This window comes from Anopheles aquasalis, chromosome 2 (assembly GCF_943734665.1).
Source record: "Anopheles aquasalis chromosome 2, idAnoAquaMG_Q_19, whole genome shotgun sequence".
In the NCBI taxonomy this organism is placed as follows: Eukaryota; Metazoa; Arthropoda; class Insecta; order Diptera; family Culicidae; genus Anopheles; species Anopheles aquasalis.
The window spans coordinates 32,412,501-32,440,000 of NC_064877.1; the positions used below are offsets into that span (position 1 = coordinate 32,412,501).

The 27,500-nt window shown below is 50.7% G+C and overlaps 5 protein-coding genes across 13 annotated transcripts in view; 3 read left to right on the forward strand and 2 right to left on the reverse strand.

Annotated features, from left to right (window-relative positions):
* The window catches only part of LOC126569015 (cytospin-A), a 19,102-nt gene extending 7,048 nt beyond the window's left edge, over nt 1-12,054 (reverse strand). For 5 of the 9 annotated variants that reach the window (XR_007607781.1, XR_007607780.1, XM_050225791.1 and 2 more), the window contains exons 1-5: nt 11,853-12,054; nt 11,144-11,649; nt 5,113-5,944; nt 4,785-4,961; nt 4,575-4,676 (exon numbers count right to left, since the gene is read on the reverse strand). Coding sequence is in view for 7 of the 9 variants with exons in the window: in XM_050225791.1 (XP_050081748.1) it covers nt 4,575-4,676; nt 4,785-4,961; nt 5,113-5,944; nt 11,144-11,649; nt 11,853-12,020 (1,785 nt within the window). In the remaining 2 variants the exon portion in view is untranslated. Of the gene's footprint in view, nt 1-4,574; nt 4,677-4,784; nt 4,962-5,112; nt 6,300-6,623; nt 6,697-9,812; nt 10,069-11,143; nt 11,650-11,852 lie in introns of those variants that run through there. The other 4 variants (XM_050225787.1, XM_050225789.1, XM_050225792.1 and 1 more) reach the window with 4 other exon arrangements.
* A 757-nt stretch (nt 12,055-12,811) lies between these two features.
* Nucleotides 12,812-15,538, forward strand: LOC126570175 (X-ray repair cross-complementing protein 5). The gene is made up of 6 exons (XM_050227735.1): nt 12,812-14,095; nt 14,156-14,302; nt 14,366-14,641; nt 14,708-14,802; nt 14,886-15,163; nt 15,246-15,538. The coding sequence occupies exons 1-6, from the start codon at nt 13,257-13,259 to the stop codon at nt 15,357-15,359; spliced, it is 1,749 nt and encodes a 582-aa protein (XP_050083692.1). The 5' UTR covers nt 12,812-13,256; the 3' UTR covers nt 15,360-15,538.
* Nucleotides 15,481-18,611, reverse strand: LOC126570177 (arrestin domain-containing protein 4). The gene is made up of 5 exons (XM_050227737.1): nt 17,824-18,611; nt 16,529-16,866; nt 16,269-16,451; nt 16,012-16,197; nt 15,481-15,920 (listed from the first exon to the last, which is right to left on the reverse strand). Exons 1-5 carry the CDS (start codon nt 17,942-17,944, stop codon nt 15,723-15,725), a joined length of 1,026 nt encoding a protein of 341 aa, XP_050083694.1. The 5' UTR covers nt 17,945-18,611; the 3' UTR covers nt 15,481-15,722.
* A 149-nt stretch (nt 18,612-18,760) lies between these two features.
* On the forward strand, nt 18,761-20,664 carry LOC126570176 (uncharacterized). Its single transcript, XM_050227736.1, has 3 exons — nt 18,761-19,471; nt 19,552-20,462; nt 20,530-20,664. Exons 1-3 carry the CDS (start codon nt 19,281-19,283, stop codon nt 20,604-20,606), a joined length of 1,179 nt encoding a protein of 392 aa, XP_050083693.1. The 5' UTR covers nt 18,761-19,280; the 3' UTR covers nt 20,607-20,664.
* A 241-nt stretch (nt 20,665-20,905) lies between these two features.
* Nucleotides 20,906-27,500, forward strand: part of LOC126569917 (protein ELYS) — an 8,111-nt gene continuing 1,516 nt past the window's right edge. The window contains exons 1-7 of the mRNA XM_050227324.1: nt 20,906-21,101; nt 21,169-21,289; nt 21,357-22,474; nt 22,552-23,082; nt 23,164-23,774; nt 23,867-25,773; nt 25,852-27,500. The exon at nt 25,852-27,500 is cut by the window's right edge and continues 1,098 nt beyond it. Coding sequence (XP_050083281.1) covers nt 21,020-21,101; nt 21,169-21,289; nt 21,357-22,474; nt 22,552-23,082; nt 23,164-23,774; nt 23,867-25,773; nt 25,852-27,500 — 6,019 coding nt within the window. The 5' untranslated portion in view covers nt 20,906-21,019. The remainder of the gene's footprint in view (nt 21,102-21,168; nt 21,290-21,356; nt 22,475-22,551; nt 23,083-23,163; nt 23,775-23,866; nt 25,774-25,851) is intronic.

Consider the following 27,500-nt stretch of genomic DNA (forward strand, 5'->3'; position numbering starts at 1 on the left):
TAAATATTGTTTGTCTTATGATTAATCTCGAGCTCGCTCGGATCGAGCAGCAGCGGTAGTAAGTACAAAGTACGCGACGCGACGTTGATCATACAGCACACACCACATCAACCCGGTTATCCGGTGGCGGTGCACGGCACCACCGAGAAGTTATCGCTCCGAGGCTGATCAGCAGAATGATGAGCGCCGATAGGCCCAGTATGATGCCGGTCGTCACATCGTTCAGCGGAGTGCCCGGGTACGGATGCATCGTCATCAGGATGACCTCGGCGCAACAATTAAGCAGCGAAAAAACGGTCACCAGTACGTAGCCTGTGTTCAGGAAAGAAGAACAGAAGCGAAGGATTACAACAAAGCCCATAAGATCGCAATCGGACAATCGATCTTCGATATTTAACCCATCACTTACCAGACATGTAGTTCCGATTCGGTAGCCAGTCACACTGTCGCGACTTAAATCCCAGTATACCGAGCGCGATCGCCGAAAAGCCCGCCAGAATACCGGCATCAAGGTAGAACTCGCGTCCCAGCTTCGCCGTCATGTAGAGGCTGAGACCAGAGTTCATGAATCCGCACAGTATCAACATCAACGACACCGCACCGATCGTGATCGATGCGTTGGCCATCTTTTGCCACGACTTGGAACCATCCGCCGCACTCCAGGATGCTCCTCCCTTCTCCGGATCCAGCGGCAGAGGCTTCTCGCTGTAGAGGTCCGAGTTAAGCCGTGGGCTTATGATGGCCGTCGTCGGTGGTGGTTGCACCTGTTGTGGCGGCTGTTGCTGTTTCGGTGTGCTAGACACCATGATCGCGGGACCTCCTGCAGCAGCACCGGCGGCAGCATTGCGCCGTGGTGTAGTCGCGGGTGTGATGTTAAACGGTGATGCTTGTGGAGTTCCCCTCCATTGCTGTGGCTTCTGAGGGGTCGTCAGCAGTTCGTGGAGCTTCAGGGTGGCCGGATTTTTCTTCGGTGTTGTCGGTGGTGGTGGTGCAGGCTTCGAGGGTGTCTTCAAGATCCCGCTACTGCCAGCTGCCATCTGGTGATGGGGCGTTTCCCGACCACGCTGCTGCTGCTGATGATGATTATGGCGTACCGACAAGGAAGAAGTGGTCCGACGGGCCGGTGAACGATGGATCGCGGTCGGTTCTTCGATCGAACCAGCGACACCACTACCGTTCCCCGTAGGGTCGTTGTTACTGTGGCTGAGACACGTTTCATCTTCATCGTCAGCCACCGACGGTATGATCGCGTACCGATGAGCCCGCCCATTGTGCATCTGTATGATCTCCTGGTTGTCATCCACCAGCTCCTCATCCTCCTCGGTCGGTACCATCTCGAAGCGCTGGTTATTGCGCTGATCGTACAGAATGAACGACTTGGAACCGAAATCGGATGAGAAGGCGTTCTTGAGGGTACGCGATCCGGAGTGCAGATCGAGTGCCGTCGAGTGCGACGTCATCATTGGTGGCAAGCTGCGGAACTGATCGGACACATTATGGTTGCCATGCTCGTCGTCGTCGTCCCCTATGTCTCCATGCATCGGTCCCTCGTCACCATCACCGCAACCGACGCGATCGAGGTATTCTTCGCTGCGCGATGCAATCGGCGTGCGGCCACCGGGCAGCCGTTCACGTCCACCACCAGCAGCGACCAGCGACAGTTGTGTCTCGTTCACGACGCTGTACTTTTGCACCACACTGAACGGTATCTCCTCCACCGGAACCAATGCGTAGCGGCTTCCGGTAGTGTTTGGGTTGCCCAGCGATGATGCCGCCGCAAGCTGCTGGTGTTCCTGTTGCTGCTGCTGCTGCTGCTGCTGGACACCAGCACTGGCACCTACCGGAGGCGGAGGTCCATAGCGATCGAGTAACCGCGTGTTTACCAACGGTTTCGCTCCCGGTGATGGCGGTACACGGCGATCGAACGATGCCAAGCTGTGCTGACGGTTGACGATTTTCGAGGAAATCCGATTGTACGATCTGGTAAGCTGCTCGTTGCGCCGTGTAACGACATCCAGCTGGCCGCCTTTCGATTTCGGCGTCACCGTCAGGGTGGAGGCAGTGGAAGCGATCGAGACGAGCGATCCACTGATATTACTTCTACCGCTGGCCGCTGGCGGTGTACCGTAGAACTCGCTCTGCTGGCAGAACGCTGGATTGATGTAGTTATGCTTCGAGGACGCCATGGCGTTCGTTCTGTACAATCCTTCCTTTCCTTTCAACGACACTTTTCACTACACGTTTGCTTCACGGTCACTGTCACTGTCACTGATGTTTTTTTTCCCAATCACGGATAAGCTTCTGAGACCGTTAGTAGTACCACCAGTGGCTGCAGCAGCAACAACAGCACATGCTTACAATGCGCCAGTCTGGAACGGTCTGCAACGGGAAGCGCATAAACCGCTGGAGACGATCCGATCCAGACGAATTTCTTTCTTGCCTCGAAGGGGGTCCCCGCTCCGAAAATGGTCGTTTGATTCAAAGGAACGATAAATGGTAGCAACGGGCGCACCGAAGGGGAACGCGGTGGTCTAAAAGTTCGTTAAAAATACACACAACCAAGCCTTGGTCGGTGAGGCTATGTACTGGAGGGCGCGTGACACATTGTAAGCTGCCGCCTTTAACCGACAACTTCAACAGCACGCCGTAGCACGCCGTAGCACGCGCCACCGGGCCATGGCAAGGCACTTACGCAGGATCAAGCGAACACACACATGCACACACATAGATAGATAGGCCGCTGGGTCGCTGGATCGCTAGAGGCGCATAAAAGGGGACTTGGCCGCATCGCAACATACATAAGGCGACCCCCTAAGGTCCTCCTCGTCCATCTGCACCGCGCTTTCTATCCCTTTCTCTCTATCTCTCTCTCTCTCTTTCTCGCTCAGAACGGAAGGAAGTCAGTTCCATGGTGTCGAGTGGTAAGGTAAGCGGCGCTTGTGTGTTCCGACCCAACGGACGACCGTTGTGCAAAGTACAGCGTGCGTAAAAGGAACGTGCGGTCCCTCCGCGTAGAGCAACCACCGTGCATGTGTGTGGAGGTAAATAGGAGGACGACTGCGGCAGCAACGGAACCAGGAACAGCTGTTCCCTCCGGCGTGTCGCATACCATCCCCGTGCCCTCTGCCACAGCCTCAGGAGAAAGGTAATGCTTTCAATTATGCCATCGATCGAGCGACTGATGGAGGAAGTGAAAAGGAAGTAGGGACGTCCTCTCTTTCGTGTCTCCCCCATCAGCAGAGCAATTGTAAGACGGCTGCGCATAAACTGTGCATCGGTTCAGCGCGCTTCGGTGGCACGCGCCCAGAGTTCCTTTTCCACGTTATATACTTCGCTCAGGGAGTTTTCTACTACAATTTTAACTCAACAGGAAGCAGGACTATAACCACCGATTCCATTCGGAGCGATCCGAGTGTCTCAAAAAACGAAACCGTAATACGAATCCCCGCGGTACAGTGCGAAAAGGTCAGTGTAAAGGGAACCGCCGTGCTTGCGCAATCCGAAACGCAGAAAAGCGCACGAAAGAGGTGAGATTTTGCTGCAAATTCATACAGAATCCGACTACCCGAGCGCTTTAAATTAAAATTCCGGAACACGGACCGATCTGAGGACAGAAAGCATTAGGCGAAATAGCATCCGGTGCTCGAGAAATAATGTGGCAGATTTGCTCTTTGGCTGGTGGACAAGCGAGGGAAGGGAATCGAGATGACAATGTTCACGACATCTGATACAAACCGGAACACACACGGAGGGACAATTCTCCAGGTCCTATTCCATTTATACAGGTTCTTTTCATTCCATCCCTTTAAATTAAACCCTCATTGCATGACATATCGTTTCTCTTGCCTCCGGCAACTCGTATCCAAATGCAATCGATCTTGTCCGATCACACTTCATGGGCAAAAAAAAAAGATCAAACAGAGCGAGTGTCACGCATTGGAACAAGAAATGCTATGCTACCATTCGCTTCAATCTCTGTACCTCTGCGACCGTGATCAAGCACGATCGCAAGCACGCACGCTATTGCCACGATTGATGTTTATTAGTACGCTAACGCACATACGCCGTCAGCGAAAGGTGTGTTCCAGGCAGACCAAAGTCCGACATACGGCTGTCGACATAAATGATCACCCTTTAATCGTTTGTTGCTTATATACAGCAATCCTAGCACTCATTGGCGATGCCATATTTGCACATAATTGCCTCCAATCCAAGCAACCTTCGCTGATATCGTCCAAGTAAAGTAATCAACGATGGAACGATTCCAATGTAAACAACACCGCGAACCCCCAATTCTGCTGCTTTTGCTAGAGAGGGTGGCCCGATAAGCATCGCTTACACAGTAACGGAATTCGGGTACGTCACAGTTTGCCTAAGATAAAATGCGTCTTCGAAGCTTGCCACCACCGGTTCTGGTTCGGTTTGGCCACGCGTCGGAAGGTGAAATAGTTATCTTATCGTGCCTGCTATCAAACAGATTCCACGCAAAGGGTATGATGACTCACGGATGTGGCGTACCTCAGTGTGGTTGATCTGCGTTTTCTTCGTAATTGTTACATCATGGCGCAACTCACCTGAATTATCTTATCCTGCAGACAGGCGACAGCCACCTCGCTGCTCGACGATTGTTTGTCCCAATCGGGCGTTACGCATGGCGTCCCTTCGGCGTCCATGTTCTGCACAAAACAATAAGACACCAGAAATGGTAAATGATCACGAATTAGTTCTCAAAGGAATGTTAGCCAGGTTATGTGAGGCGCTAGAGATGCGCATCAAACACTTACATTGGGCAGTGCGATCGAGGCCGGTGCCGAGCTGTGCAACCGCTGGGTGTTGCGTATGAGCTGCTGCTTTTCCGAGTCGGACAACGGTGACTGGACGACCGTTTTCAGCCGATCCCGGAGCGATTCGTTCTCGTTCAGCAAACGGTGCAGCTCGCCATTGCTCTGCTCGTGTGACGTCTGGAAAGAGGGATGAAACGAAATAGCGCACACGTCAGCCACATTCAGCCAACAGCATCGTATTATCATCATCGTTGTTGCGCGTCGCAATGCGGACACAATATTCAACGAGAGAGAGAGCGAGAATAGCTAGATAAATGCGCGCCCTTACCTTGAGCCGCACAATTTCGTCCCGCAGCAGCAGCAACTCCTCCTGGCAGCTGCTCATCTCGTGGACCTTCTCCTCCAGTTGACGGTTTTCGGTTTGCAGCTTCTCGAGATGCACCTGCAGCTCAGCCAAGCGATTCGGTGACGACTGTGGCTGCTGCTGCTGCTGCTGGTGATGATGGTGATGATGTGCTTTTGGCGCCTTTTGAACCGCTCTCTCGGGACCCGTGAAACTGATGGCGGTCAGCTGTTCCATGCTCGAGCTTAAACTGTTCCCGGCATCGACGGCACGCTCGTTCACCGGACCATCACCACCACCAGCGCCGCCCGGCGGGAACATGTTCAGATGGTTAGTCGAGGATGCGGTGGCCATCCCGATGATACCGCTCGTTGCGTGTTGCGCCATATGAGCCGATGCCGTACGGCTATGCTGGTGCGCCGCCTGCTGTTGCTGCTGTTGCTGCTGCGGATGGTGGTGATGATGGTGATGATGGTGTTGCAGCTGGTTGTGATTGTGGCCGGAATGGTGGTCTAGGCGTTCCTTCGAGCCGTTGAATCGTTGCTGTTGACCACCACGGGATTGCGGCTTAGATACGACCGTATACTCGAGGCTCGAAACGGATGCAGCACTCTTAAGCAGGCCACCGCCACCTCCTGCACCGGTGGTACCACCGCCGTTCGCCGACAAAGCGCCACTGGCCCCGGTGCCACCTAAAGCATATCCAGCACCACCTTGGCCGCCGCCACCACCACCACCGCCGTTAGTGCCACCGGTCGGTGAGGACGACCGTTGCGTCTGGGACGAATGTTTCGTCCCGCCCGACGGTCCTTGGCCTCTGCGAAACAGGGATTTGAGTTTGATCATAGTTCTCTCTTTATCTCGCACCGTTCCCTGTATGCACAAGCTCTATATGGCGGACAACCGGACGTTCTTCAATCGCACAACTCGCAAAACGCTCTCTTCACTCCTGCTGCTCACTCCAGGATCCAGGACGATGCGTTAAGGCGTCTACTGCGATCAGCACTTCACGGTTTTGCAACCTTTTTGGCACTAGTTCAGTCCTACTTGTTCAGATGTATTTTTTCTACTACCTTTCGTCACTTTACACTTTTTCATTCACCGAGCCCACAGGCTGTTGGCCGTTTCCTGCTGGGCCGCATCATTTACGAATACTTCTAGAGAGCCAGAGGCTAATGGAATAGAACGATCCAGCGGTCAGAGAGCAGCTAATGCAATGCACATCGTGTACAAGTAGAAAATCAAAGCCAATAGAGTCGTTCCGTTTGCCTCCAACGCGCATCCCGCGCACTGACTGGCAAGACGCCCAAACCCAATTGATCTCTCCATCAAAGGGTCAACCTGCATCACCAGCGCGGTGTTTGGGCGTTCTTTTTCATTTTTAAACTCTACACTAAATTGCTATAAGTTTATCGTTCAGATTCAATTAGACTGCACCACAATTCCTCTTCAAGAGACAGTGAACTTCAACTTAAAAATCTCGATGCACCACTCACTAGAATAACTGGCAAATTCCCTTCGGAACTACATTCTGATATTTAACAGGTTACACTGAGAAAAACGACACAAAAACCCCAATTTCGTGTGCACAGGAGGAGTCCACCGTCGCTTCCCGGTGTGTTCGCAAATGTGCAGCGCGCAGATTTTGCGCAAACTCCCAGAGCAGCTCCTACAACCGAATCCGCAGCACCTCGCGCGCGCGGGAATACAAAAGTGATCCGGTTTTCGCGAACCGTGCGCGTGTGTGTCTGTCTGCGAGGAGTCGCAGGGAGCCACACGGCCACGGTCACATAGCGGAAATGGGCACGGGAAAACAGGTTTATTCGTTTTGTTTCAAACTTGATTAAGGTGGCGTGCGCGAGCGCGCGCGAAGAAAACCGCGAGATCGCAGCAGCCACCGCCACCGCCGCCTGTGGCGTGGTTGGTGGTGGTTTTTGAGTGCTGGTCGATTGGAAACGTAGAAACAAGTGTTGCTCCATCGTCTGCTGGTGGTGCTGAAAGGCCGAAACCACACGAACGGGGAAAATATGGACGGATCCTTGGTTTGGCCACGCTCGATCGGTGTGTAACTGTAGCACACCCGACCGGCCTGCCTGCCCTTCGCAAGCGACCGTAATTCGATACGAGAGAGCACCCTCTTGGTTCTAGTAACGTGCGTTGCACCGGATTCGTACGTACGCGGAGTTGCCATTGCGACACTGCGGGTAGAACCGTAGACGTGACGGATGGGCAAATTACCAGCGAGAAAAGGGTAGTCACGGTAGTGGTGGACATTTTTTTCCTCTTTTATTTATTTCTTAAATGCATCCAGTGCGCCGGAAAAGGGAATCTACAACCGGCCATTTTACACCACCGGTCAGCAGCGCGTCAGTCGCGATCGCGAGAGGAGGCAACTAACTGGTCGTCATTCGTGCAATTGTAGGTAGATCAATTAATCTTATCGTTGCCAAGGTCGCCCGGAGGGGGGGGGGGGGTTACTTCCAAGTTTCCTTAAACAAACCGTGACCGTGCGTGCGCACCGGTGGCCGGTGTCGCCCGTTCCTCGCAGCGTCCGTCAGCGACGACGCAACGCAGTGGTTGCGCGAAAGTTAAATTGTAGATCAACCACAACACACAGCACAGGCCGTTCCTGTGGCTACTGCTGCACTTGAATTTAAAAACCAGGTGTTATGGGGCTCATTAATGCGACTCGCGCAACAACTAATGACTCGAACGCACCGAGACACACGTTAGCGTCGCACGGTGACGCACTTTGCAAACGTGGGTGCCGCCACCCCACATGGTGTATAATAGAATGTCGCCAAGCGCTGCTGCACTAATTACACGCGCATCGATTTATCCCATCCTCCACGGCCACGGATTGTTGGGCGAAGGTTTTCTGTAAAAAACTGGACTGACTAAAAACTCATGATGTAGCATTTTGTCTTCGTACTAAAACGAAAGAGCAACGGTTCGCTTATCTTAGATGTCGCGTTTGATGTACGGGACCAGCGCAACGGCCACAGCAAACGGGGATTTGCTCGATCGTCTGTGATGCTAGAGAGACAACTCGCACTCCTACCACCAGCAGCAGCAGCAGCAACTATTTGCAATTCAATTTAACTTAACCCACAGTGCATTCTTGGATGTCTCGCCCTGTTTCACTCGACACCTCCGGTACACGGAGGAGATGCAGTGGCCACCCGATGTAGTACATCACCTTGGCTGATGGCTTATTGCGCTGGTGACGACGTGGACGTGTAAAGCATATTCCGCGTCAACGAGGTGGCACACGCGACGTACGTGACATGTTTGTCTGCCCTTTTTTTTTCGTGGCGCCCTCCAAGGCTGCTGTTAACAAGCAAATCACCCCTTGAACACCCCTCCTCAGCACACAAATTCAATCTCAGCAAGCCGGTAGCCGGCCGTTGGTTTGGGTTGGCGCGGATTGTACTATCACCGCTTCACCCAAACAACCCGAAACTCCACGATCTGCACCTCCATGGGATTCAACAAGATGGCAACCAACAGCCTACTGCTGTTGCTGCTTCGGTGCTGTTTGGTTGCCCCGCCAGAGAAAATCTATTTGCTGCAGCAGCAGCAGGGTCGGTGCTTCCGCCTTTTTGGGGACTTCCGTTGCAGCACAACCTTTGCCGTGAAACGAAAAATAAAAAAAAGAATAATAACACCGCCGCCCAAAGCAAAAGAGTGCAGCTGAGACTGAGAAAGTGCTGCTGCTGCTGCTGCTGCTGGTGCTCGGCGTGAATGGGAATGAGGAGATCGAGAGGGTGAAGAAATAAAACCAAAAGAAAAACGGCCAGTTCTCAAAGAGAAAGCAGCCCAGAAACATACATACGGGGGTAAATAATAATGAGCCAGGGCTAGAGTAGTCCATTCGTTCGTCTGTCCGTCCGTGGGCCTCTCGTTTCCGAGACGCACCACGGCACCCGATCATTAGGCTCGAAATTCAAGAAACCAAATCCATCTTCATCTTGCACCACATTTCAACGCGATCATCTCTACTGTTGCTGAGGTGTCGGAGAGGGTTACTGGGATTTGTGGATTTGACGGACGATCTTCGGAACGTGCCGGAATCGCACCAGTAGATCGCTGCTGATTGGTTCAGAAGGGGGCATCAATTGGTGCATTTTCTTCTGGCTGCACAACGCATCCGCTGCCAAGTGCTGCGGGGATGCTGCTGCTGGAGGATGGACGGATGATTGCCCTTAGCTGATTGCCCCAGCCGTGTGCCCAAGAAACCACCAACACCAGCACGAACACGCCACAAGTACACTCGCAAGATAATTTCCAATAATTTCCTTTGCACAGCGATCGAGGAACCGCCAAGAAGACAAGAGCAGATCTTCCTCCACACGCTTCTTCTCGGCGATGATGCTGGAGCGCCAGAGCCAGACGCACCATCGAGCTCATTCAGCTCTTTCACGATCGCCACTGCACGCACAGAATCAGACGCGATTTTCGTGTGATTGTTATGCACAGATACACTCCTTGGTCGTCGAGGCTCGAGATTAGCATAAACTAAAGCGAGACTAGGCCCACCGCATCGTCGACATGCATCGATCCGACCGACGCAAGGCACTTTCACGCAAAAACACTCTGGGCCACGGATGCGGATGCGGTTGTTAACGCCAGACCACCACTAGCTCGCTTGCGGGGCCAATCCGTAGAACAAAAAAAAAACGCACCAACCACTTTCTGCAAAACACCAGCGTCAACGGAGAGTTTGTTTTTCCGACGCGCAAACAACTTCATCGCCGCGGACGACTCGAAGACGAGAACGAGGACGGTGGAGGGCCTCAGGCTTTCGCGGTTGCGCTCCGTCGAAACTAGGCTAACTGGCGAGAACCCCACTTTAAGCGCGGCGCACAACTTGGCGAGGAAAGGGAAACGCGCTTGTCTCGAGCGGCGCACGGCGTCTTTTCCGATACGACGACGACGCAACAACAACGATGCGAAGTTGTTTTGTGAATTTTTGTAGTTAATTCAACGTTTTTTGAGAAAAATCGGAATTGTTGATTGGGTGAAACCAGCGAGTGTAAACGTTTTTCGCGAATAGTTTTTCACCTTTTTTCCCACGCAGCAAAACTAGAGGCTGCCCGTTTATGCGTCCAGCGGCGTCGCATTTGCAGCATTTAAACGATCATTTTCCGATATTTTCCAATGATTTTTGTTACGAGCACGCACGCTGAAGTTGCGATTTCATTCGTTGATCGTCGGCGATCATCGTCGGAAAGTTTAGTTTGACGAAAAACCGGCGGTTTGCAACTTCTGTGATGAATTAATTTGAACAGTCGGCGCACCTCGATCGAGGGGCACGGGAAGTGCGTCTCGGCTAACGCGCGCCGGTCGTTGGTTAAGAATAAAAATCGTAAATAGTTGATTTCACTGCAACCATCTCAATGGCTCAATCGGTTTGATGGCTTTGCGTGGAATAACTATCCTACACGACACTCACGCACGAAATACCGGAACGTTTATGAAACAAGGCTCGTCGCGGCGAGTCTACGGACCCTTGTGCCGTGCCGTGTTGTGCCATACCGTGCTTCACTCTTTCTTGGACAAGCTAGCTACTGGCATTTTTATGGTATTACATAGTCAGGAATTAGTAGTAGCAAAGATCTTGGAAGCGGGATTTGCGTAGAGTTAAATTACCTAATCGCCTGCTTATCGCTTCGTGAGCCTTAAACTAATTATGCCCTCTGCTGCAATTCCACCGGTAACTCGTTACATCAGCAGGCAAACGGATGATAATCCACCCAGGCTAACTCATTTGAACCCTTCCACGATGGCTGTCGGTGGAATTGGATTGTCCTAGTTTTAATGTGAAGGTCAGCAGAAAACTGGTGAAGCGCGCTGATGTACGCAGCATTTGTACAGCTTCCTCCCGTCACACAGAGCGATGGCGTTCAATTTCTCGATAAATTCATTGGCAAATCGTGCGATTGAAGAACGTCCCATGCGTCGCCGTCGTTGTAAAGGATGTTGGGTTAAAGGAAATTTTAAAACATTGATTTACCTCTGCCTTCCGAAGCCACTTAGGAGCGGTTTCCGTGTGATGGACTTTCGTTGTTCCTCGTTGTTACTCCGGGATGGTTTCGCTTGACTGCGAAACAGCGATCGGTCCGGTGCCGCTCCCAAATTGCCCACTGGAGCCGGAGGTGCTTTTCTTACAATAATTGGTCCTGACTGGGAAGCACTTGTCAGGGATGATGGGGCGATGGAACTTCCACGGCTGGATGCTTTCGTGGACGTTGACGAACGACCGGAGACGCTCGAGGCCGGTATGGCGGCTACCGTTATCGGTCTGGTCGGCGTACGGTACTGGTTTGATTTGGAAACTATCTCACGGTCAATTTCCGATAACACGGACCTATCCGAAGGTGCGCGACGTATGTTCACGAGTGGGACGGCCGCATTGAGCTGTGCCGATGTTATCGATGAGTTGCGAGCGATGTTGATTTGGTTCAAGCGTTTCTTATTGATTTTCGCCGTTCGGCTTCCAACACCCTTCAATGGCACATTCTGTAAAACAAAGTAGACATTCATTCATTAGCACGACAGTGGTGTAATGACACAGTCTAAAAAATGGTGATAGTTTTGCAGTCTTCTTGTAACACATTCCTCCGAGATGTAGCAAGACGTTGTAATATCTTATCTCACTTGCGCCACATGATAACGCTAAAACCACCAGAAACACACGAGCACACCGGTTCAACTTCACGTACCGTTGGCTTCGCCGAGGATCCTTTCAGAAACCTACTAGCCCTGTTTCCACCGTTTGCAACATCATTTTCGTTGGAAGCTGGTGCAGCTTCCGCTGGTGGATCTGTTAACTTGTAATCGTCATGCTGCCAAGAGAACACGTTCCGTATTTTCTGCTTTAAAGTACTCATCCCGATTGAATGCTAGTTCACACGTCCTTCACTATCGACGGCCACCGGCGCAACTGACCATCCCCCGGGGCGCAAATGAAAAATGCTCTATTTAGTTGTGAGCAGGAAAATGCTGATAAGAATGATAAGATACGACAGCTCTGTTTCAGCCGATTGCACGACGAACTTGGCCACTCACCAAGCGCCACCGTATCAGGGAATTAGTTCAAGCATTTTATCTAAGCAGCCATAGGTTTACAAAACAAAAGCATCCATCCAGCTCCTACCGCATCCAATCAGGCCACAGGAAAAGTGCGCAAGTGATAACCGCGAGTGCGTGTTGTAGATTTTGTTCCAGTTCATGGTAAAAGGTGGTAAAGATCCCCAGAGACCGGCAAGCCGGCATTAAGAAGTGTTTGTCAACAAAACAACGTACCTCGGCGCAGAATTCATTTTGTCTTGTTGGCCTTCGCTTAAGCTAAAGATACTATTTCTACACACTATAAACGACTAGTAGTGATGAGATTTCCAGGTTTTTAGAACTAATTTGTACAGAACTTAGTTTTACGGAACCAGCACGCTTCGATCGTTGAGCATTTTGTTTGGCGCAGTGCGGAACAAAACAAAAAGAAAATCGGCACTGACGTAAGAGCGTTTAGAGGGAGAATTCCAAAACTGTAGCTATTCAAATTCAATAAAATTAAATCGAACACTATCTAATTTTGTTAATTTCTTTCTGAAATGAGTCGATTTATTTATTTGTGCAATGCACATGCATTCCTTTTAAGCGCTTTTGTTTCATGAACCAACAGGTATTGGGCCAGATTGCAGGGCTGAGTCATGGAAGACAAAGATTCAACGTTATCTAACGGCGCAAATGAAAAAGGCGTAAACATTCCTGGTTTGTCCGCTGGTAAGTGTAGTCATATTTTTACATATCAGACCATGCCTACAGTTTCAGTTTCTTTTTAGGGTAATTAGGAGGCACAATAGTATTTTGGGAGCCGAGGAACAGCTGAGGATTTCTGGTTGAGCGTCCAATCTTCTGGGGTGGTTAGAAAGCCCGCCACATACTTGTCCTTTCATGTTTTGGTTTGGTGTGGCTGGCTTAAAATATTCGGAAAATCTCGCTTGCCAGTGTTAACAATTTGCTGTAATTTACTTAGTTCACAGTTTTCGCTGCTCGTTGTACACTCGTGATCGCATTTAATCAACGCCCGTACACAGTTACAACGTGCGCAAGGATTCCGTAAAGTTATGAGCCAAGCTAACACTTTTGGCGGGAATCATTCGGACGAGGAAGATGATAACGATGAGTACTTGTACGGTGGCCGTTCGGCGAAAATATTAGCTATCGATTGTGCGCAACCAATGTTCGAGGATGGCGTGGACGGCAAGTTTAAGGAAGCGCTCGATATCGCGGATGCGCTGATGCGAAACATGGTAACCAACAGCGAGAAGGATCTGGTAGCGCTGGTCCTGTACAACGTTCAGCACAATCGAACACCACCGGAAGACGCGGATGATGGCGAGCAATCTTCATCCGGAATCGTTGCTCCTCGGCAGTGTGCGATCTTTTTCCATCTCAACACCGTGTCTGTGGAGATGATCAAAGCGGTACGTCGTTTGCGAGATTCGGACGACTTCGAGGGGTTTGACCACAAATACGGCCACTCGTCGGGAACGAGCCTAGCGAACGTGCTGTGGCTGTGCATCCGCATGTTCTCGCACTGTGGATACAAGCTGGAGCATTCGACGATTTTCCTGTTCACCATGAACGATCTGCCACACACCAACAACAGCAGCGAGCACCAGCAATCGCTCACGAAGGCGAGAGATCTGCTGCAAAAGGACATCACCATCATGCTGCTACCGATGGTGGAGTCGTTCGATTGCAGCAAATTCTATACCGAGTTTCTCTGCACAGCCCTGGGCGAGGACGAAGAGGACTTCCATCCACCCGCCTACCAGGAATGCAAAGAACAGCTGCTGCAAAGGATGTTTACGAAAGACTTCAAAAAGCGTTCCCTTGCGCACTTGAAGTGGTACCTGTCGGAGGATATCGCCCTCGCAGTTAACATCTATTCATTCATAAGGTATATTGGGATAAAATCAACCGTTGGCACAGTATATTCTTATCACGCATTTTTCCACAGAAAGCCACGATTTCCGAAGAAAGTGAAACTACTGCGCTCTACCAATGAGATAGTAGAATCGAAGCGAGTACATGTAGCGACAAGTTCTCTCGATGACGGTGAACCCGATACTAGCACTTGCACCACTCTGCTACCTGGAGATCAGAGGTAATTCAGAACCTTATCAGAAAAAGACAAACAGCGATTAAACATGCGTTAATCTTATCATAGAAAATGTATTACACTCGGTGGTGAATCGATATCGTTCCGACCGGAAGAGATGAATCTCATGAAGCAAATCCTAACTCCGGGTATTCGGTTGCTGGGTTTTAAACCGGCTTCAACCGTTACGATCACTAATCACGTACGGAGCAGTCTGTTCGTGTACCCGGATGAGTCGCACATTCACGGCTCAACCGTTTTGCTTCGAGCGCTCTATGAGAAGTGTCTAGAAAGGAACCAAGTGGCTTATTGCATCCTAACGGTGCGACGGAAGCAACCTTCCAAGTAAGTTAACAGCATGTTACTGTTGGGATCGATCTTTTTATCTATTACTCCCTTGACTTGTCCAAGGCTCGTCGCACTAGTAGCTCAGGAGGAAAAGCTCGACACTAATGGCGAACGATATCGTCAGCCCGGATTTCGGGTCGAGTTTATTCCGTACGCGGGTAAGTAAACGTTAATTATTTGCTAATCGGCACCATTGCAACGAACGTGACCTACGGTGTTTCTCTTCCCTACCGGTTATTAGCGGACATTCGTGATTTAGCCTTTTTGGATGGGACAGAACCACCGACGACATCGTCGGAACAGGTTGATGTGTTTAAGAAGGTGATAAAAAAGATAAAATTCAAGTATAATCCATTTCTCTTTGAAAATCCGTCGTCACAAAACCTGTACATCAACCTGGAGTCGTTGGTGTTTGATATTGATAATGCCGAGTTTTTCGATTCCACGCGACCAGATAATGATATGATTGACCGAAAGTTAGACGCCCTTGCCGGCGAGATAAGCAGCATGTTTAATGAGGTAAGGTATCGTCGATAGTGGACATTTGGCGAGTTGGTGGTAGATAATCTGTTGATTGTGATTCAAACTTTCAACATTTAAGGACGTAACGCGAGCACCGGCGAAGCGTGGCCGCAAAGCCGGCAACGGTGACGGAAACGATGATGAAAGTGGTTCGATATCAAAAAGTGCCCGAACTTCTCGCTCCTCACAATAAACTGAGCAGAAATCGCCTGCCGGTGAAACGGAAAACAGTGACCACATTGAGGTAGTTCATCCAAAGCGTAGATTGAGAATCAAAATCCCCCCTTTTCTTCGAATGTGCTGGTAGATATTAATTTGTAAAAAGGTATAGTGATGAACTTTATTTAATATGCATTATGATCTATTACCTTACACGTCTATTGCTTCACAGTTGGAACGATGCACAAGTTCGCATTCTGTCGGCGTGATTAACGTTTTAAAAGTTTAATTTACTAAGTTTTCCATGTATGGCACCGGTAACCGGCCATTTCGTTGCGCCAAGCGAATCTGTGTGCTGACCAGCACAGGTGCTGGCTGTTGCTTACGCTGTTGCACGCTATTTTTGATCGTTTTTCTCATGCAACCACGGTCGAAAGATGGGCAACGTCGACGGATAGTGCGTTTCCGGTTTGTAGATCGTTTCGGCCCACTCGTTCGTATCGTCACCGTCGGCCGTCTTGAACGGGTACGTACCGAGTGTGATGGGTAGCTGCAGTTTAATCTGCTTTTCCAACGATTTCGGTTCGATGAGGAACTGTGAATGAGCGCGAAGGGAACGGGCGAAAAGTGTTTAAATAGGCGCGATTAGGAAAAAGTGTGTTCCGATAGCAGTTGTTATCACTTACGCAAACGTCGTACTGAATCCGTATTAGGTGGCAACCGCGCAGGTTTGTCGGTGGAAGTGGTGGAACGTACAGTGACTCATTCTGCCACTCGTCCCTATGACCGGCGCGTATCTTACCGCGTGCTATCACCGCCAGTTCACGCTTTTCCGTCTGCATGATCTTATCACGGGCAAAGTATTGTATCGTCTAGAAGGGAAAGATTAGTCAAATTAATCCACTTACTATAATCAATCGCCCGCCTCAGTACCCTTGCGTACCTCTGTGAGAGCTGCTTTAGTCGATTTGATCGTAACACTGCTGGCATTCGTTACGGTGGCGTTAATCATGATCGATTCGCCCGGAACGTATCCACCGCGATCCAGGATGATTTTACATTTAACAATTCCCCCTCCGACGCACGCCATTCCCAGATTGTGCTCAATGTTGCACTTGAAAGGGTCCTGAAATGGAGCAAGAGGATTGATGATGTGATTAGAAAAGGGTTCGCATCGACCGAACCGAGTGGAGTTACACGTACCGCCAGGTAGGGCTGCTCGAGGTTCAGATCGATCGGATTCATCACGATGAACACTTGGTGGTTCTTGTGGATCAATCCGGATGGCTCACGGAGACCGGCCTTACAGTAGTACTGCACCCAGCCATACCGGCCTAGGAAAGTCGACGGCAAATCGACCGGTAGGCCCAGCTTGAACGGGAAACTGTGTATGCCGGGTGACAGCACCGTTGGCCCCTGGTTGTCGGAGTCTCCGAGCAGCCGCATCCGAAAGTCGATGTAGTTCTCTTTGTCGTACGATCGCTCATGCCGGGTCGAACGCACACGCACGACGCATTCACCGACAACATGGAAATGGAGTCCTATAAAAGGAAGCGGTCGTCAGTGATGCTGCGCTCAGTGATGAGGACGATGATGATGATGATTGATTGATCGCATCATTTATTTACGTAATGGGCGCGTGTATACCGCTTGGTGGCCGCCGGCTGGTCAGCGTGCGTGCGCATTTTTATTTGATGCCCGATCCCTTGGCCTCCAATTGCTGCTGGCTGGCTGTGATGTCATGCAATCGCAATGAAAAGCACTCGCCACTCGCAGAGGCTTTCGCGAATGCCATAATAATGGACCGAGTGCCCAAAAAAACGATTCGCACAATAGCCAAAAAGTAAACTCCACTTTTAGGTACACAATGGTTGAACATATTCGAATCAAGCATTCAAAATTCAATTCAATCAAATTCAAGCAACACAAATCCTCGAGAACATGACCCCAAATATATTTCCACAACGATATACATTTCAAAAGTTAAAACATTATGCCGCGTGAATGATTACAAAAATCTACATTCCTTAAATGGTGATTATTTTAAATAGCCCTGCTGTCCTTCATGACTGAAAAGTATTCGCCAAAAAAAACCAAAAGCAAATCGTATGACCTCGCCGAGAACTGGTCGGAAAGCTGTGGATCCACTATCCAGTTACTATCACAGGGAATCCATGGTCCATATTGGATTGGATGAATACTTAGTTATGGGCAAACACTACTGATGTGCCGCAGTGTTGCGTAGACACAACGCCCCGAGGCTGTTGCGGTAAATCGGTTAAACATAAACTGAAACGCACCCACCACCACAACAACCCGCAAAGAGTGCGTCACCAGCACACTACTGACATATTCGACGGTGCCGTGCACGATTGCACAGGCACTGCGGGGAGTGTAACGCGAGGAAGGGAGCAGGATGAGGATGATCGACGGCGGGGGTGACCATTGGAAGGTTGAAGGTTGTTGGCAGTGAAGCAGGCCACCCCACATCCACTTACCCAACACCGGTGTGTCGTCCTGCAGCTCAAGCAGAACCCGCCCGGACAGGAACTGACCCGGGAAGTACAGCAGCGACGTGTTGTCGAAGAGAATGAGAAATTTCAGTAACTTCCGTGGCATTGCGTGGCGGGGCGCGCGTCGTCGCGAGCTGCAGGGCGTGATGTATTGTACTTCGGACGCAACCCAACCGTGCTATCATGGGACGATCACGATCGATCGACGTACGATGTGACCGTGTCTTCACACACTCTGCCGTATGAGCGATGATTCACAAGCGAGCGAGCTTTTCAACCAGCTAATTCTACCGATGATGACGACGATGACGACGACCTCTAACTAACGGTTAACATAATTGCCACCACGGCCACTATTAGAGCACGATCGTGCGCATCTCACTCAGCATAGAAGTACGCAACATACTCTGCTACTATCTTGCAGCAACTACACAGACACAAACGCACCACACACGATCACCGAAAGGTAAACCGATCGAATTACTCTCGAATTGATCAATTACTTTGTGAGATTTATGCTCACAGTACTGCACTTTTCCAACACTGGACAATCATCACGCAAGTAGGGCTGCTGCTGACCATCCGCTTCTTAACTTCTGGCTCATACCAGAAGCCACACAACCAAACAACCTCGATCGTCGCTCGGCTACGTGCCAACCGAACCCAACACGACTTACTTCGATGGAGCTTCCAACCTTGTGCGCGCTGTGCTGTGTGTCGGCTTGGGGTCTCAGCGGTGTTGATGGTGTTTGTAGCCCCTTTGGTTTATGTTTTATTTCTTTTTTTCTTCGTCTCGATCGCGTCCGTCTATACTGTTATGTCTCCGAATGGCGACTGTCTCCGTATGCGTTTGGCTGGCAATGATGTAAACCTTCAAAGGTGCGCCACTCGTCCCCCCAGCGTCTCCACTTTCGTACCACATAGACGGCTACTATGCTCCATGCGTTTATCGTTGCCTGTTGCTGTTTCTTTTACTCTGCTTCTGCTGACCAAAGGATCATTCGATTGCCATCGCAGTTGCCCTGCATGCTCACGAAACCGCGCAGCTCCATCGAAGCTTTGCTGCACGGTTCGAACTCTGCGCGGCAAGGTGAGCTTTTCGAAAGAGGTTCCTCGCCTGCTGTCGCGCCAAGTCTTTTGATACTTTTCGGAGAAACGCGCCTTCTTTCAATGGGCTATTGCATGCGAGGTTTTCTGAACGAAAATATACTACAATTGCACGACGGATTTGCACCTAGACGATCCATTGGCAAAGATGTGACCATTTCTGGTTTGACCGAACATCACGTTCAGCACGTGTTCGGTTGGCATCTTGTGCCAGTAATGGACCAGGTCGCTGTGCTGATGAGGTCGCCGTTAGAAGATCTCTTGTCAGGTAAATTTATAAATAAAACTCGTTGAATGTTTTGTTGCCAAGAACCTGTTGGGCCGTCATCGCGAGAATGAACGTTCTACGTTTTAGTGCTGTGGTGCTCTTACTAGCCACAACGGCGTGCGCCCGATCGGTTCGATACTTTAGGAGGACCCCCATCAACCATTTTAGAGCACACTTTCAACCTGTACCAGTGAAATCGAAAAGGCAAACAGATGAGTTGCATCGGAGATACGTAGGATTGGATCAATCTCATTACAGGTGCGTAAAATGGAATTCCAGTATTATTTATTATACCAGAAACTGATCGTAAATTCATTCTTCTCGTTTGTCCCTTGCAGTCCCTGTTCTCGTGAAGATAGCAGCGACGAATCGGCTATGCAGTTGATGCGCAGCAAAGCATCCGTTGCGGAAGTGTTGCGCCATCGATTGATGTCCAGTGGTTTGATCACAACTAAATCGCCTGACCGCTGGAGAGATCGTTTGATCTCCGAACTGGATGATATCATAACGGAGTTGGAAGAAAAAAGTGCCCTTTGTAAGTCGCTTTACGAAGAACCTTGTCGATATGATATGCTGCGAAGTTTGATCAATCCTTGCCCGGCTTGTTATCGTAAAAATGCCAAGCGAAAACTGCTCCTGGCGTTGCAAAAAGTGCTAGTTCAATCGGTCGACAATCTACCGGATGGTGAAGCCACTTCCGGCGAAGAGAGTGCATATGATTCCAACGATTTACCCTTTACGGACGCTCCAAAAACTAGAAAAACTAGAAGCACTACGGAAGTTCCGCTCCTGACAACATCTATCCAACCGGAAACCGCCACGGAATTATCAAACGATCGGGTTCCTAGTGAAAAGGTAAGTGCTTGGGCACAACGCCGTGTCATGCCTTCCTCCGAAGTGGCCACAACCGAACGCTCAGTCACCCCTAAACGCCACGGTGAGCATTCTTTGGGTCAACTGTACAATGGACAAACCATCGGTAGTGTTCAGGAGTTCCTGCAACACTATATGAACACAGTTTATGGGGGAAACCCGGGAGATGAAGAACGGAAGCAGTTTTTTCTTGAACAACTGTGCCGAAATGCCTCAAACGGAAAGATTGTGCTGCAGTGCCCACAGCCTCGAAAGTCTCGATCATTTCCCGGAGTACCAACAGAGGAAACCCTATCGTCGAGGAATACTCTTGAAGGTTCCGACACCACACGTGATAATAAAACACCGTTACTTCCTGTTTCCACAAGCATAAATGGTAAATGGATGGGAGGAAATGTTGCGCAAATGTTTAATTTATTCTGTTTGCAACTATTTATTTGCAGTTTCTCCACAAAATGGGTTCCAAGATCATCGGAGATGGACATTTCAGAATAGGCAACGATGGGGTCACGAGCATTAGCTGATGCGGCACGACTTTATTCATACTATAATATTTTATAATAAAATATAATTGCCAAAGAATGAAAAGTAATTTTCAGCGAGAAATTAACGAGAAATTGGATTAAGCTTTTGCTCAAAATAGCTCGTTTTCAAATCGGTTGGCAGTATACTGCTGTTCCACAACTTATCGTGCCTAATGGCTTTATCAGGCCAAACTGAATTGTCCTTGCAGCTGTCAAGCGCGCGCTCTCGTAAAAAGCGGCGGCTGCACCAAAAAGAAGCAAAACCGGCTCTTTTCTCACCGCTGTAAACCATTTTACGCGAATAATTCGATTATTCCATAGCAATATCGTTATCCTATCCTACGCCCAGTGTTTATAGTTCTTTGATAGTAACTAAATTAGGAGTTTACCGGTGTTGGCGCGCCAAAGAATGAGTTCCGAAATCTGTCTCGAGCTCGTGGATAGCGTGAGGTATTCGCGCGAAATCGGTGCAAATTCACCAACTAATGAAGGTTTGTACGGTGCTCCACCCAGGGAAAAGGGGTCGGCTGTGTATTGATTGCGTTTTCTTGCTTCCAGATAAAAGTGGAATTTTGGAGCGAAACTCGCTCGCTTGGTACGCTCGCGGTTCCGTGCTGGAAGTGTTCAACATAGATCCCAACCGGAAGGTCATTTCACACAACTTCAACAGCACTGCGAGGTGAGCGACAACAAACGGCATCCCACACCGAGGGAGCACCTACTGATACGCGATTTTACTTTCACAGCAAATCGAAACCATGCACGATCGAATGCGTGGAGGAAGTGTGCCTAAACAGTCAAACGACGGTTTTGGCTGTGGCGCTGTGTCTCGGGTCGGAACAGTCACAGATTGCGTTCCTGTCGCTTCGGCGATGCCGCGAGCTGGGTCGTATCGATGTGCAGGAAGACATCCGGACGCTACGGTGGCTCAACAACACCCGCGAATCCGTCGGATCGTTGTACCAGTTTAGTTGCTGTTTGGCGGCCGGTACGAAGGATGGAAAAGTGCTGATCGTGGATGGATGCATCGGCATAGTGGAGCACGAAACACCCGTCGGCACTACGAGCGTACTGATCGATCGTACCGGGGTTGTTAAAAGACAGTGTCACATCGAACTGTTTCAGTGCGATCTCGAGCAAATTATCGATCGACTCGAGCAGGTGCGTGATCGAGGGCTGTACGTTGGGTTGCAGCTACCCCAGGAAGTGTACGCATCGGTTTCCTTTATGCTGGACATCACCCCATTGAGAGCATTTACCGTTGGGTTCGACGATGGTTCCGTGCTGCTGTACGACCTGCCGACCCTTTCCCGTATCCACCGTATTGCGTCACCGTGTGAGGATTGTTCGGTGGTGTCGATGGATTTCTGTGAACCCAGCGATGATCCGAAGCCATGCCTGTACCTGTGGGTCCTCTATGCGCATCCCGATGGTGCGTTTGCCGTGCTGTACTTGCTCATGTGTCAGCATAAGCAAGTTCTGGGCGGTCGATCGACACCGATCTACGATGAACTGTTGTCCTGCTCGGAGCGACTTAGCCTAGCAAGCTACGATCCCGGTAGCCGGCCACTGAACGTACAAACCGTACGGAAGAAGGTTGCCCACGAGGATGAGCTCATAACGCTGACTGTGTTGAGTTGGCTCGGTTCTAACAATACAACGACGCTGATGGTGTTCGACCTAAATCAATGGTACAAGGCCGAAATGCCTTACGATTGCGATTGGAAGCAGGAGCTCACCTATACGGTCGTGTTTCAGCTGGGCGAACCAAGCTTCCATGTGCAACTGATCGAGCGATCGATTGTTCTCTTTCGCTCCATTCAGCGCCCGGAGGAACACTTCTATCCAAGCTCATTGGCCTTCGGTAAGCCATCGAGTGCGATAATATCGCTAGCTGATTTACTTATTTCTGTTCCTTATTTTCCTTCTTTTACCTTGCAGACATCATGAGCTTCCATGGACTAACTCGCACCCGGCATCGATGGATTGGGTTGCAGAATAAGTTGTTGCAATACCTCGACCAGGACGGTGCCAACAGTATCATCGAACCGGTGCCACTGTATCAGATGCTTTGCCGGGCAGCGCTTGTGCCAGAGTTCTACGAGCAACTACCGGCCGTCGATGATGATGTACGCAAACTGCGAGAGTTCATCCTTTCGATTGGGCTCGAGTACAACTGCCACACGTTTCTGCAGAGCTGCATGGAACTGTGGGCCGACGGGAGCCATCTTGGGGCCAATCCCGAGCGGGGCGTTTCACTGTCCACGTTGACCGATTGGATTCGGAATCGTTCCCAGACACTGAAGATGGTCACCAACGCGTTGCTGTTGCCGATACTAAAGACCAAGGCGGACCGTCACATTGACACCCAGTCCCGCGAGGTGCTCGCGCTTTGCACTCGCGAAGGGAAGCAACTGTCCAAACTGTACGATACCATATTGAGCGAATATGTATCGTTTATACCGGAAGCTGGTTAGTTTTCGAAACGCTGTTACTTGTCAACCGTTCGCATGACTTTAATTGGTTTTTGATGTTTCTCTTTCTTTTCACCAGTGATCGATCAGTTGCGCAAAGAAGCGCAGTTGCTTCGCGCGGTGGCCGAGTATCAGGATGTGCTGCAGTGGCTGCTGCACATAAACGTGCTTCCCGAGGGTCGCTCATCGTCGGAGGACGAAGGAGAGGCGGATCGGTCTTACGACGAGTCGCTGCTATTACCGTATCCGTACGAGATGCTGCAAGAGTATTATCGCTCGCAGCGCCACATGGTCAGCAAGGAGGGCGACGAAAGTCCAACGGTGCTCGACCTCTCGTACAGCAAGTATCTGTTCATCGATAATCTGCTCGAGCGAGATTTTGACCCGAAAACCATTCGTAAGCTGTGGGCTGGAAGCAGCGGTAAATCGCCAGTGGCTACCACCGCCCCTCTATATCCACCGAAATCACTCTTCAAAGCGCTACGAGTTATGCTTCTACCGGAGGTACCCCTAGAGCGGAAGCTTGTTCTTTTGATGTACATTTTCATGGACATTGTGGCCATCCACGGAGAGGGACGGTACCGACACGTACTACAGCGGTTGGAAAAGTTCCCTCAAGTGTTCAAACTCCGGCTGGGGCTCGTGCGACGAGTTCAGGCCTTCTGGCATCTCGATCACGGCAACATGGCGGTGAGTTGGAAAGAGAAAACTCTTCTATCTTCCAATCCAATGCGTCCTAATATGGATCACTGATGTTGTGTTTCTCTTTTCCGTTCTTTTAGTGGACCGTCGAGGAGTTCCTGTCGCCACTCTCGTGTACGGTTGACTTTCCTCAGTGGCACCGGGAGTTGGCCGTTTCTGTTCTGCTCCATCAGGACGCTTCTAATCTTGCCTTGAAAGTACTCCGAGCTCCCGGTAGTCCCGTGTCGCCCTATCTCGAGCTGCTGACACTGGTACGGAACAATCTCATCTCGGAGGCGTTCAGCGTGCAACGACGTAGCCACCAAACGGACGGCAGTCAATTGATTTGCTTCGTGGAAGCCATCCTTAGCGCCGGCAAAGCGGAAACGTTGCTAGAATTCTCGCTCACCGAGGAGGAGAAGCGTATTTTACGCGAATATTTGCTCGATTGTCCGCACGACATCAGCGAAAGCTTAATTTTCGGACATTTGCTGCAAAACTTTGAGCTTGTCGAGGCGGTTCAGGTGATGGAAGGTTTGAAGAACCGTAAACGGGGTCCAATGGTGGCGGAAACGCAGCGCGAAATCCTGTCACTGTATCACAAGGTACTCGATCCGACCAGCCAACGGTTGGCGTATCTCACCTACACGGAACCGAAAGAGTTGGAACCGAATCGGGCTATCGCTAGTGATCAGAGCATCCTTGGCGATCCGTCACCCAGTAGCGCAAATGAGGCTGGAACGACAGCAAAGGTGCATTCGCTGAGTTCGTCCTTGATACGCAATCGGGGTGATTTCCGTGCTCGCGTCCTGCATCGTTCGATCGTGGCTATCAAAGACGCGGCCGCTTCTGTGGGTCTGCAGCACGAGAGACCGTTTCTCGAGAAACCCGGCCTCGGCGTGTTCCAGTGTCGTCCGATGGTTCGCAGCCAGAGCGTTTCGTATCCCGTGCGGCTCGATCCGTCGATGAACAAACGGCGTCAGCGGGATATTTCGTTGGAAGAGTGTCCCAAGTCGCCTCTCTTCGACGAAGAGGACGGCCAAGGTAATCCACGCAAGAGGCGCAACCTTGGGCCCGCAAGTGACGGTGGTCGGTATCCGAACTTTGATCTACCGGTACCCAAGATACCGGAGTTCCGGCCAATGAAACCAAGGTTCAATTTTACGGCCATGGCGGCTGCCGGATCCGAGACTTCGGATAGCGCAAAGAGACGGGAACGGACGTCGATTAGCAATTCGCCTAGCATTTTCGCCACGACACCACCAACCTCAAAGAAGCAATCACCTCCAGCAGGAGCTCCCACCAACCAAGGTCCGGCAACTTCTCAGATGAGCTTACAGGAAGAGGTACCCCACGGTATCCTGAAGCAGCAAAACCAATCGGTCGATAGTTCCGTAGCCGCTTCTGGACACGATCACGATAGCCAGGAGAAGGTATTACGATTCAACTTTTCATCTTCGAACGGAACCAACGGAACACCCGGCGCTGCCGCTGAGCAAGTGGATGAGATGAAATCGCCGGAAGCAGTCGCAACGACACCGGCACCCGTGGAACTGGAACGTCGAGATCTGGATCTGTCGGCCATATCGAACGATGATTTCTATTCACCTGAGGTAACGATCGCAAACAGCAGCCTACAGCAGATAATCCGTGCCGGTTGTCCTACTCGCCGTCGTCCGCTGCACTTATCTCGCTCGGGCACACCGACCGCGGCCGAGGCTGGTGAGACAAGCCAGGGGAACAACATTGCGATCATCATCGAGGATCATCTCGAGGAAGGCGAGCAGGAAGAAGAGGAGATGGAAAGAGATGGTTCAAGCCAGGGTGAGGATGCAGATGAGCAAATGGACGTGGACGAAGGCATGATGGAGTCGAAGATGGATGTGCCACAGGCACAGAATCACGGTGTTCAAGAGGAACAAGCTAATGAGCCAGCTGTAAACACTCAGCAGGATCAGGCGGTTAAGGAGATTGCAATCCAGCAGGACTGTTCAGCAGATAGAGCACGGTACGATAAGGAATTACGTTTGGGGATAATCTAATCTTTTATCTAATAATGGTTTCTTATTTTATTTCGTATATACAGCGACGAGAGTATGGACATGAATGATTCGGATGTTAGTACGGAGAACATGGACAACAAGGAACAACAGCGAGCTGCTAATGACGCTGATGAAGTAAATCGTGATGAAGTAGCAGTGCCGGCCACTGTGAAATCTGTCGAAGAGGATGATGAGCAAGATCAGGGAGAGGATGATGATGAGACAGTAGATGATGAAGATGGCGACTACGACAAGGATGATGATGATGATGATGATGATGATGATGAAGATGGCAACGACGACGAGGATGATGACGATGATGATGGTGGTGGTGATGATGATGCCTACGATCACGTCGATCGTTCTCCGTCGGAGGACAGTGTGCTTGAAGTGATTGATGTGAGCGATGAATTTTCGAACCAGCTCGAACAAGCGTCCGTATTATCTCAAGCATCCTCGTCTCCATCGGCATCTTCTGGAGGTTCCTCACCTAGCGCCCCCGGTCCTCAGGAACGGCGCAACGATGTACAAAGGGAACAACAAGAAGAATCGAGGAATGCGGCGGCATCTCCAGCCGGTAGTGATAGCTATGGCGAGTTCTATCACGAGTCCGAACAGCAACCCCTGTACGATGAGCTGGAAGAGTATGAACTGATCGACAACGATCAATCTCAGCGCGCGCAGGAACCACAACAGCAGCTGCAGCAGCAGCAGCAACAGCAGGGAACACCGGCGACGGAGGATGATGGCATTCAGGTTCCCACGACATCCTCTTCCACACACCGGACCGAGCAAGAGCTACCGTCCGGAACGGAGAACCATCCGGTGGACGGAGAAGAATCATCCGAGGTTAAAGATCTATCCGTGCAGCTACTGCAGGATCCGTCCGACGTTGAGGTGGCACCTAGCTCCGCGGCCGCACGTAATCTCTCTGTGGTGGCAGCTAGTGAAGAGTGCGACGATGGTGTGGCCAGCACGAGTGACCTGGCGGCGACGACGACGACGGAAGCTCGCGTAAGTGCGTCGATTGCCACAAACTCCTCCTCACCACCGAGTGCTACCTCACCGACGCAAGGCTTCGAGGAGAAGGACAAACCGTTATTTGGCCAGCCCAAGAATGCCCACGAATTGGAGGTACCGGCCATGAACCTGTGCGTCAAACCGGATGAAGCGCATGGATCGAGCCGAAAGAATAGTAAGGGTGAAGAGAATGGGTTGCTGACGGTGGAATCGAGAGCGTTGAACCTTTCGGCCGATCAGCAGGAGCTGGCGGCCCATCTCGAGAATGTCACCGGTACTAATGAAGGAACTGATGGCGAGAGGAACGAGGCTAGTGGCGATGAGAGTGAAGACTACGAGGCGCACTCCTCGAGTGAATCAAAACTGCAAGATCACAGTGAAGCGAATGAAGAGGAGGCTACCACTGGCCCCACTGCTTCTGCTGCGCGCGAGATAAGCATGGATGTGATGGAAAAGGAAGACGAAGACATGGAAGATGAGCCAGCTAGTGATTCTGGCAATAATCAGCCCGGGGAAGATGTCCAGGCGACGTCGTCCACTGTTGCAGACCCGAACCAAGAGCAACCGAACGAAGCGACTGAAAATCCCGAGGAGCCAAAAGAGGCAAACGCAAGTGCAGAGCAGTCGCTGCGAAGCACAAGAAGCGAAACATCCACAGAGGAAGATGGCACCA